This window comes from Buteo buteo, chromosome 4 (assembly GCF_964188355.1).
Source record: "Buteo buteo chromosome 4, bButBut1.hap1.1, whole genome shotgun sequence".
NCBI lineage: Eukaryota > Metazoa > Chordata > Aves > Accipitriformes > Accipitridae > Buteo > Buteo buteo.
Genome location: NC_134174.1, coordinates 58,343,338 through 58,354,460, shown reverse-complemented (window position 1 = coordinate 58,354,460; position 11,123 = coordinate 58,343,338). Strand labels below are relative to the sequence as shown.

Genomic DNA, 11,123 nt, shown 5'->3' with positions numbered 1-11,123 from the left:
TCGGGCCCCGCGCGCTAGGCCTCCCCTGGGCGAGCTCCCGCGTCGCTCTCGCGGCCTCGCGAGGCGGTCGCGAGACCTCCGCGCCCCCCGCCCTCCGCCCCCCCCCGGCACGTGACCCGAAGGCGGCGGGAGGCGGCCGCGTTGCTCGGGCCGACCAGCGCCGCGCGCCGGCAGCACGTGACCGGGGAGGGGAGGGGAGGGGGGGGGCCGCTCTCGCGAGCGCCGGCGCGCGCTGGGCCTTTGCCCCGCCCCTCCCCCCGGCTGCGGCGAAGGAGACGGAAGCGACCGCGGCCCGACGGGACCCGGAGCGGCGGACGCCCCCCCTCCCCTTCCCCCGGCCCCGCACCCCCGCCGAGGTGAGACCCTGCGGCTGCTCGCCGCCGCCTCCCCCCCTCTCCCCCCGCGCCTCACGCCCGGCGGCCTCGTCCTTCCCGCTTGGAGGGAGCCCGGGCCTAGGCCTCGGCGTAGGCCTGAGCCGGGGCCTGTCCGCCGGCGGGGGCTCTTCCTCACGGGCGCGTCCTCGCCGTTCCCCGGGTCGCTCGGCTCGGTCCGACAGGCAGCGGGTGGCCGTGGGGCGGTCGGCTCCCGGGAGGGGCCGGTCCCGGCCGCCGCGGGGGATCGCGCTGCTGTAACCGTGAAGACGGTGCCCGGTGGCAGGCAGCGGGGAGAAGCGGTAGTGCGCGGTAGTTTTCTAAAGACGCGGGTAATGGCGAGGCTGCCTGAAGACCCCGCCGCTCGCCCGCTGTAAGTTAGGCGTTTTCCCCGTGCAGGCATGTGTTTAAGCTTGCTTTTTTAGAAACTGCTTGGGCGTAGTTGAACGGCGCGAAAATTAAGGTGAGCGGCTACCTGTAGTCACGTAGTGCCTTACTGAAACTTAGTCAGATGCGTTTTTAGTATTTTAGTAATACCTTTTTGTGTTACTTGTTTATCAGTTTCATTGTACTCGCACCGCAAGACGTGATTAAAAAGCAGCAAGCCTGTTGTTTTGATGTGTTATGTGTGTGTGTGTGTGTGTATATATGTTTTTTTGCAGATGTCAGAAGACCTTGCCAAGCAGTTAGCTAGCTACAAAGCTCAGCTTCAGCAAGTTGAGGCTGCCCTATCTGGGAATGCAGAAAATGAAGATTTGCTAAAACTGAAGAAGGACTTACAGGTGAGAACTTGAGGGTATGAGTAGCTGAAACTCCAGGGTCTTTAGCAGGTGTTTCATCTTTCCTAAATACTTGTGTTGCAACAAAAATATATGCTTGGTGGGTTTATTACTTTATTTTCACGTAATTTGATACAATTGTGGTGGGGTTGGTTTGAAAAAAAAAAAAACAACCAAAGGGTGGCCTATTTTTAAACCTGTCTTGCAGATTAGTGAAAAAGATGTACTAATTGATACAGCAAACTCTTCTGCTAAAAACTTTAGCCAGAGTGATGAAAGATATGCCAGTGCTGTCTTTACTATCTCTTTATTTCTTTAAAGCATTTCTCAGAAAGTCATTACTTTTTGTTGCTTATACTATGCTGAAGCCTGATAGTTGGGCTTAACGTTATGCCTTTCTGCTTATTTCTGAGTTGTCAAATAACTTGATCCAGAATATGTTTATTCATTGCACGCATTTGCAATGATAAAAGCTTTAGAATGTAGTTCTGTATTCCTTATACATCTAAGCCTTGATTGTGTTAACGTTTTTATATAAGAAAGGAAGAGTCGTGTTCTTCATTTGCCACCTGCAGTTTTTTTAAACACTTGAGAGCATACCGTATTCCTGAAAGCTAAAAACCATTTCTGGTCCTTAGGGTATTGTTCAGTTACAGGAAGACCACCAGCCTAACTTTTAAGTTGATAGTGGTCTTTTAGCTTCTCATGCATATAAAGACACATTGGCATATAAAAAACCCAGCAATACTGTTAAAATTTGTCATGAGAGTGCAAGATGCTCCTTCATTTCTGTTGTGGATTGCTTTAGCCATCAGATCTAAAAATATGTAAGTCTACTCAGTACAAGATTCAGTGACCACTATTCTGTATGGAAATAACAGTGATAAAAACGATGCTTCAACCAAAATACAAGTAGTGACTCAAATCAGTGATCTGTAGAATTCCTTTTAAATTACAAAGGCTTTGTGCCCACAAGGCACTTTATAGATCATCTTAATGTCCTTTGTTGTACACTGTTAAAAGCATGTGTATATTTTTATATTTTTAAAATGCACAGCAAAACCCATATGGGATGATATTTCCGATACCAACACGACCTCGGCTTTGATATGCAGAGATCATTGATGTGAAAGGACAACTTGCAAACTTTTTTATAAAAGCTTTCTGCACAGAATGGGGAAGATCTTTACACTTTCGTCCCCAAAAGGTTTGCTATCCATATGTTCCACCTTGAAAATGACATAATGTTTTGCAGACTTAATATATGCCAATCAAACGATTGTAGAAATGGGTTTGATGCTTCAGTGTCCCAACTAAACAGCTTTTTGCCTGTTCGGAAAGATTGTTACTATGTAATTGAAACATTTTTTTTGCTGTCACAGTGATGCACTAGTGCATTTCATATACTTAGCTTATTCCTGAGTAACAAGATTAAAATAAATATTTAAAGAAATTTTTATAAATACTTAGCTTTTCATTTTTTGTTTCACTGAAGCACTTCTAGGACAGTGTCTGTGCACCCAAGAACCAAACTTACCTTTTGTATCAAGTAGAATTGATGGCAGCTGTCATATTCTGTAATTGGAGATGATACCTGTGGGCGTTGTGTTCTGGAGTGTAGAGCGCTGTCTGGCTTTGTAAAGACCAGTTGGTCAGGAAGAATCCTGGCAAACTAACTAGTATTCTCTGCGGGTCACACCTTTGTGTCACATGGATGTGGCAGCAAGCCATATTGTTCAGCCCATTTGGCTGTACTGAGCTGCTGTGGTAGCCTAACTCATGCTCAGAAATTTTCTTTGAATGAGCGATTCTGTTAAAGACTTTAGAACTGTTATGGGTTGCAATAAAATTAATGTTTCTATCTTGTGTGCTTAGCACTATGATAGGTGGTATCAGATGAAGATTTTTACCAAACGGTTGCTGTTTGTAGCCTGGTGTGTAAGTGACTTTGTCAAATTCAAAGAATCCTTGGTAGACGAGTCTGAAACTATTCACGTTTGAGTTCTACAATAAGAGACCTATGAATGTGGCAAGAATAAGTCAACAGTTTCATATTACTGGTAGTCTACAGAGCTGAAACACTTACTTGCAGGTAGCTTATGCCTGACGTATTATATTTGACCTGCTGAGATAAGATACCTATTTCAAACCATGATGCCTCTTGGATTTGCAGAATACAGCTGTCTGTGTTGAGGAATAGTTTGGGATTTTGCATCCAGGAGGGAAAATTAGGCTAATGCTGTATGTTCTGCAGAGTGCTCTCAAATTAGGTAATTTGATAACCAAACTCTGTTCTGGTTCAGCCGTAGTATTACGGAAAATGAAGACCAAAGTAGTAGAAGTAATTGTAAGCATTTTTCTGTGCTTACAGTTGCTGCTGATCATGCTTACTGTTGCACTTATTAACTAGCAGCTCCTCTAAAACAAAGGGCAGAACTTTTATTAGGAAGGCGTTGAAAGTTCAGACATTAACAGCTGCAACAGAAACAAACTGTTAGGCCATTCATGCCAGTTGTACAGTTTATCAGATAAAAATACATGTAAGTTTATATTGTATTAAGTTATTATTTGGGAACTGTTTACGATCCTTCAGGTTCTTGAGGAATGAAGAACAGCTTCTTTACTGTGTTTTCCTGAGCTAGTCTTTGTATGCCCATAGCTGAACTAGGATGTGAAACTGGGAGGAAAGTTCAAGCTCCACTGAGCCTCAGTTGAACATTGTTTACCTGGAACCCTCCCCTAATTGAAATATTTACTGTTAGCTAGGAGAGTGACAATGGTTCATGCTGAGATGCTCAAAGAACTGAAGAATTTTCCTTCTTTAAGGACTGCAGAGTTGCTTTGACTTATATAGAAAGTTTAAATTTTAGGTGCTGGTTCCTTTGACTTTTAAGGCTAGTGAAAACCAGTGGTCTTGATTATACAGAATAAGAATATAATATTGACAGGAAGTTAGGGAGGGGCTTTTGCATGCCCCTGTCTGTGAATGAATAATATTTAAAGGAACTGGAAAAAATTTGTTACTTTGTTGTTTGTCTTGCTGGATTAGCAAGGGAAGGCCTGACCTGAAATCTTAAAGATCAGGGAATTTAGAGAAAAACAAACACATCAAAATGACTTAAGGAAATAAATTTTTTTTAGTATGCACCTGAATGCTTTCTATAAATGAGAGGGCTTTACAGAGTGGCAGTCGTGGAAGGTACTCTTCCACCCTGGCTCTGGGTGTTTCAGTTCAGCCAATCAATGTATTTTTTGAGTAAACTGAAAAATGTTTCATCCCTTAAAAAATGCTGTAATTAGACTTGTAGTTGTTGTGTGTTTTAGAGATTACTATGTATAATATAGCCAGCCAGTCCCAAAGGGGGAGGGATGGAAGAAACAGCCAGCTACAGAGAGAACAGAAGCGTTACATCCTTTGATGTTTTGTCTTCAGAGCACTGTCCTGTTGAATACTTGCTCTGCCACATGTGTGATTTTTTTTTTTTTTTTTTTTTGGTCAGTAACCAACATCACGTGCAGCCATGTGTCCATAGTCACACTGTTGATTTTTTGGGGTTTTTTTTTTTTGAGACCGTCTAGCTGTGTCTTCTGTGCCTATGGACAAACAATTCATCTAGAAAGAAATGCTATAAAGATGATAGGCTACTTTTTGAAATTTTGAGGAGGCCATGGGGAACCTTACTGCAATACAGTGAGGACCGTACATCTTTTTATCTACGTTGGCAATGAGTGAGTTTAGTTAAATGATTAAAAAAACAAAACAAACTTAGTCCACTTTACATCAGCTATGAATTTAATACAGTAACTTCAAAAAAACCAAACCAGTAAACTCGGGGTAAAAATGTGCATAGTAACAGAGTTTGAAAAATTATTCTTTGTGGGTTTTCTGTCTTTTATAGGAAGTCATAGAATTAACCAAAGACCTCCTTTCAACTCAACCTTCGGAAACTCTTGCAAGTTCTGACAGTTCTGCTTCTGCTCTGCCAAGTCACTCCTGGAAGGTTGGGGATAGGTGTATGGCGATATGGAGTGAGGATGGACAGTAAGTGTAGAAAACTTCTCTAACAGTTACATGAAATAGTTCAATGGTAAGAGACTTTCATTCAGTTTGAACTGCCCCTAGGGTGACTAAAAGCAAAAAGAAATTGGGAAATAAATATATTAGGTATTCTTGTACTGTCTTTATTACAGGTCCGTATTTTAGATAAGAAGCAAAGAGATGTGGAGTTATTTTCTAGAAATGCCCTGTTTGTCACTAACCTTATAAAAGTAGGGTAGCTTTGGTAAATTACCATTTGCTAATGTAATAAATGGCAGGCTTTCATGAATTGATTTGTCAGAGCAGTCTTTCATAAAGGTTTCAGGATGTATAATTCATAATTTGTCATTGCATTCATATATATGTAATTGATTGCTATCAAGAAAAATCCTTGCTGTATCTCAGTTTGTGCCTCTAATTGGAAATGAATTTTTAATTGGAAATGCTGGGTTTTGGCCTTGAAATAACTAGCTGTGTAATGTTACCTTATAGAATTACTCAACTTTTTGGATTTAATCTCCATTACATTAGCCTGTGAAGTTCTGGGAACCCAGGCAGTTCATTCTGACCACATAATCTTTGAAATAAACATTCTAAAATTACTTTCCATACTGCAAAAATATATAATTGTTGCAGCTTCTTAAAAAATTAGTATTTATGCAGGACTAATATCCCAATCATTACCATTTACAGAGAAGCTCTATTGTTCAACAAATGTGGTTCTAATAACAATGTAGGAACCACACAGAGATTTTGGTATAGTTATTGATGTCTCAATACCTGATGCCAGGTAGAAAACAAACCTAAAAGTGAACAGTGTTTCTGTCACAGATTATTATTGAGTAAAATATTTCTGTGTAAGAACTTGAAAATTGAATCTTACTGTCTTAGGTCACCATTGGGTCATTCTTCTTGCTCTGATCACTGAGTTAGAGGATCAGACCTTGGGGAAGAATGTGCCAGAGTGTCTGCTGAAGTGGATCTTACTGGACTTGTATTGCCTTTTGTTTTTGTTATTTTTTTTTAACACCCTGCTTCTGTTGCAACATTTCTTAAGTGACCAGTGTTTCATGAAGAGCTAGCCAGAGATTAATACTCTTTAATTCATGCAGTTTGGGTTTACATGTATCTTCACCTAGCTCAACTCAGGATGATGTTGGCCCACTAAAATTGCAAGAAATTGATTTAGTAAATGTTAACTGGAATATTGGCTGTGAAACATCTCATTTTATTCCTCTATTTGCTTTAGATGTATCCTTTTGCTCTGAATTTAGACTCAATTATTTTAAATATTTTCGGAAATGCCACTTGTCTTTTTTTCCTCTTTCCCATTATGAGGTCAGTTTGACCAAAATGTTTCATACGTGTAAGTATGAAATGGACTGATTTCTGCTAAAATTTCAAAACCACTATTTTAAATCAATAAGAAAACTTTTAAGTTTTGTAAGTGTTGAAGGGGGAATATTTTGAAAGCTTCAGTTTTTCTTAATTCTTTTTCATATGGAGAAAAATGGAACCAAAGCTTTGCTCTTGTGAGCTGATGTTTTCCAAAATGCCTCAGTGAATTCCCTGAAAGCTGTGTTCTGTGAACGCAGTATTTTGTTGGTTTGGTTTTTTTTTTTCAATCCCATGACCTGCCAGAACTAGAACCAAATCAGGATATCTGATTAGATTGGCCCCAGCATTAATCATTAGTTTTGATAACTGTGAAGCCATTGCTTCTTGATGCTAAAGGTCAAGTACAGCAGATTCCAGTCACTGTACTTGTGTTCCTTTGACTTTAAGAAAATAATCTCTTAGATTTGTGTATTGTCCCTGAAAATGAAGGCTGATATTTGCAAATTTTTTACTTAATGCCATTAGCTGGCTGAGAGTGTAGGTGTTGAAGGGCTGAGTATTAAAGCTTTACTCACATGCTTACAGCCATGATATCTTTACAGGTGTTATGAAGCTGAGATTGAAGAAATAGATGAGGAGAATGGAACAGCTGCGGTCACGTTTGCTGGATATGGCAATGCTGAAGTTACACCTCTGTTCAACCTCAAGCCTGTGGAAGAGGGAAGAAAAGCAAAAGAGGACAGTGGCAACAAACCCATGTCCAAGTAAGTAATATACAGGCAGAAGTCTGAAAGCTGCTTTGGTTTTGGTGTTTTGGGTTGTTTTTTTTTTTTGTTTGCCCCCCACCCCCCACCCCCCCGGTGTAAAAATTGGTTAATGAAACAATCTCTCCTTTTTGAAATTCTACCCCTCTTTAATATCTCCACGTTTGCTTGAGAAAGTATCTTAAATCCATCTAGCATATGTTTAGTACGTTGTTGTGGCTGGTATCATGTGTCTTCTGTATCCTGGCAAGATAACATGATAGACTTTGTTTTTACCCAGATTATGCTATCTCAAGATACCAAGTGTGTAAGCGGTAGATTGAAAAAAAAGTTAGTACTTTTTCACTGACAGCAGAGAGCCTACAAGTTTCAGGCCAGATCCAGTGCAGGCAGTTCTCAGAGCTGTGATTTGGCTAACAGGTATACTCACTAGTATGAAGGACTTCTGCTTCTGCCCCATCCCTGTGTTGGCATAGCTGTCTTGACCCTGTCACTGAGGAGATGTGCTTTACTCAGTATCCTGCTGTGTCTAACATAGAAAAGTATTTTTAAGGGCTGAAAACTTTTTTTTTTTTTGGAGGGGCTGGGGAAGGTGGTACAGTTTCAGAGTCTGTTACAGGCAATGATCCCTTCCCTACAGGATCATTCTGAAGGGTGCTGCATTGTGGCATGGATCGAGTCTGTGAACTTTCTTTACTGAAGTACCTTATCTTTGTTCTTTTCCTTCCATCCCTGTCCAATACTTGGTAGCGTGAGAGTCCTGCATACTCCAAAAAAGTTTGGGCTTTTCACTCGAATGGGTTATTTAAATTTTCCAAATGCTAGATGTTTCTGAAGTGCAGAAGTGCTGATAGGTACATTTTCAGTTTCAGAGATGAATTGCACACAATCCTGAGTCGCTGTGTTTGGCCTGATCTGAATCAGGTGGTGGTGGTTGTTCTTACGCCTACATATATCAGTAAGCGATGTAACGCTTACGCATGGAAAGACTTGTCTGGTTGGTTTTTTTTTTTATTTTAAGTGGAGAATATTTACAAGCTTTGTTTTCTGTCATTTACTTATGGAAAACTATTGTGCATGTCTGTCTTACAGGGATTTTAGTTTCTTACAGGAAAAGGCACAAACATAAAATGTCTTTTTTCCTTCTCTCCAGAAAAGAGATGATAGCCCAGCAACGAGAGTATAAAAAGAAGAAGGCTTTGAAAAAAGCTCAGAGAATTAAAGAACTTGAACAGGAACGAGAGGACCAGAAAGTCAAGTGGCAACAGTTTAACAACAGAGCCTATTCTAAAAACAAAAAAGGCCAGGTTTGTTTGGTTTTGTTAGTATGTGAATAACAACAGGGCATAGAATCCTGTGCAGTAGTTTGGGAGAGAGGAGGAAGTGGTTTTTGAAGGGATTTATTTAAAGGGGATTCTGAAGTGTGTGGTTTGGTATTTTGTACACTTAAAAGGCCTGGATTTGTACTGGATGGCTTTGGAGGAGTGCTGCTTTTAAGAGGCTGAGCTTGCACTTAGCTTGGAGAGGTGGGCTCACTGTCAGTTGCCAGCTGGTGTTTGTTGGAGCTTAGAACCTGAGGGCCTGTCTAAACCTCCAGCCTAACTTCTTGCTGTGTTTATGACCTGGCAGACGCAGCACTAAGTAATTGCCCTGGAAGAGCAAGCATTGAGCAAAAAAGGTAGCAAGGACATTTTAAAGCCTTATTTAATTTTTATCATGGCTTGACCAAGAGCTGCCAGATGTAGTGGAAAAGCTTTAGTCTTCCTTACGAACAATTACTAGAGATCAGTTTATGAGAGGGGTGAGTTTTATTCATTATCGGCCTGACCCAAGGTCCTGAGTACCAGGATCACATCCTGTACTTAGGTGCCAGGAAGTTCCCAGCTCTGTTGTCTCACCTCCTGATAGTGTGCCACAGACGAGCGAGCCTTTAGAAAGTGTGCCTGTCTGTAGAGTAAGAAGTTGAGAATATTGAAACACTTCAAATGGTAATGATTGCTTTTTTAAGAGCCAGTTAGTAATTATTCAGAAATGGTGTTTTCTGTTTCATTTGCAGGTAAAGAGGAGTATTTTTGCTTCCCCCGAGAGTGTAACTGGCAAGGTTGGAGTTGGAACATGTGGAATTGCAGACAAACCTATGACACAATATCAAGATACCTCTAAATATAATGTCAGGCATTTGATGCCTCAGTAACGGGGGAAAAATGTGGAACTTCATCTCTGCAGGGCTTTACACTTATCTTTTTATCATTATATTTTTCTAAAAGTAAATTATTTGTTGGCACATAGCGAGTAGTCCGTTTTGTCACCATCACTTTGGCTTCAGCTGATACGAGCCTTAAATCTCCAGCTATTGATTTGAGTCCCCTAATCATTAAACTTTTTGTAGTTGCATTAAAATACATTCTGCAGGTAAATGCTTTCATGAACTGCTGTTACCTGTTACTCTGAAAGCAGTAGTTATCTGCAGCTTTGATCTCGGAATCTTTCCTTCATACTAGTAGTGAAGTTTGGTTTTTTTTTCCTTAAGAAAAGTGGTGGTATAAAAATGGCACCTTAACAGCTTCCCTCGTTTCTGTAGTCACAGTGCTGTCCGCTGTCTCAGTGGTACTACAGAGCTGCTGCAGCTCTGGGAGACAGAACTTGATTCTGTCTTGGCTTATATGTCACGTGGAATTGCTAAGGAAGTTCTAAATTACTCCCTTACAAATCCACTGAAGATTGATTTGTACAGCTGTAAATGAGGGCAGAACAGGGCTGATAGGATCTTTACTACTAATGATGATTCATGTGCTAGAAACAATAAATCTGACTAATTCTAGTCTGAATTGCCTGGGCTAGAAGTTAGGCAGGGGAAGTAATTTTTTTTTTTTTTAAATACTCATCAAATTCTCATAGGAGGTTATTGAGATGTAACCAGAAAACCATAGGACAAGGTATTTAGACTCCAATTTCAAAGTAGAGAACTGTACTTAAAAATACCCACCCCACCCCTCCCCAAGGATCAGAGAGTTGGAGAACATAAATGGTTGTGCTTTGGAAAGGAGCCATCATCTCCCATCTCGTAGACCTTGTAGGGTTGATGGTACGGCCACAGACCTGGAATATACAGTAACAGCTTCTGTCTGGGCCTCCTCCATCTAGTCAAGTAGAACCACAGTGCAGCAGATACAAATGGCTAGATCCCACTTAGTTAGCTAAGGTTAGTCTGAAGTTTCTGTCCTTAAATAACTGACTGGCCCTCATGTTCATTGTAATGTCAGATGTATCACAGTGCTGCTGAGCCCCTTCAATTTTATTCAGGAAACCACGTGTAAAAGCTCTTGCTTTCTTGTATTTTATATGTGATTTGTTTTCCTCTGTTACTTGTCTCTCACTTACGGTAGTGGTGCCATCTCTGAACCCGTAATGTGTTTAAAGAAGTTAATGGGTAGCCCTGTATACAATGTAGATATTATTTTTGTAAAATCTAGGGCTGAGTTAATGGACAAGACTACATCAGCTATTTCCCCCATTAAATAATTAAAGGGTGTTTCTTGTCCATTAACCCTGACCATTATTTCCCTGTATATTATGTTAATGTAGCTCATTTTGTAATTTGTTAACTAGATCAGGTCACGTCAGCAATCGTTGATGCACTGATTGGTGGAAATGTCCATCAGTTACCTGAGTCACAACTCAAGCTAAACTCTACAACTGGTAGTTTAGAATCCATACATAGAAAAAGGTTCTCCCTATAATGGGAGAAGGTGATTTTTATGAATACAAAGTGTGTTAATTTCAGTTTTGTATGTTTAACTTTTATTAAATAAAGTGTTTAAAATCTGCTGGA

At 40.7% G+C, this 11,123-nt stretch overlaps 1 protein-coding gene across 2 annotated transcripts; it reads left to right on the top strand.

Annotated features, from left to right (window-relative positions):
- Positions 1-235: 235 nt before the first annotated feature.
- On the top strand, positions 236-11,123 carry SMNDC1 (survival motor neuron domain containing 1). 2 transcript variants are annotated; one of them, XM_075026356.1, is made up of 6 exons: positions 236-356; positions 1,034-1,153; positions 5,050-5,192; positions 7,130-7,291; positions 8,445-8,598; positions 9,348-11,123. In XM_075026356.1, exons 2-6 carry the CDS (start codon positions 1,034-1,036, stop codon positions 9,483-9,485), a joined length of 717 nt encoding a protein of 238 aa, XP_074882457.1. In that variant the 5' UTR covers positions 236-356; the 3' UTR covers positions 9,486-11,123. The 2 variants fall into 2 exon arrangements, with proteins under 2 accessions (XP_074882457.1, XP_074882458.1); XM_075026357.1 differs by lacking the exon at positions 236-356 and adding an exon at positions 523-834.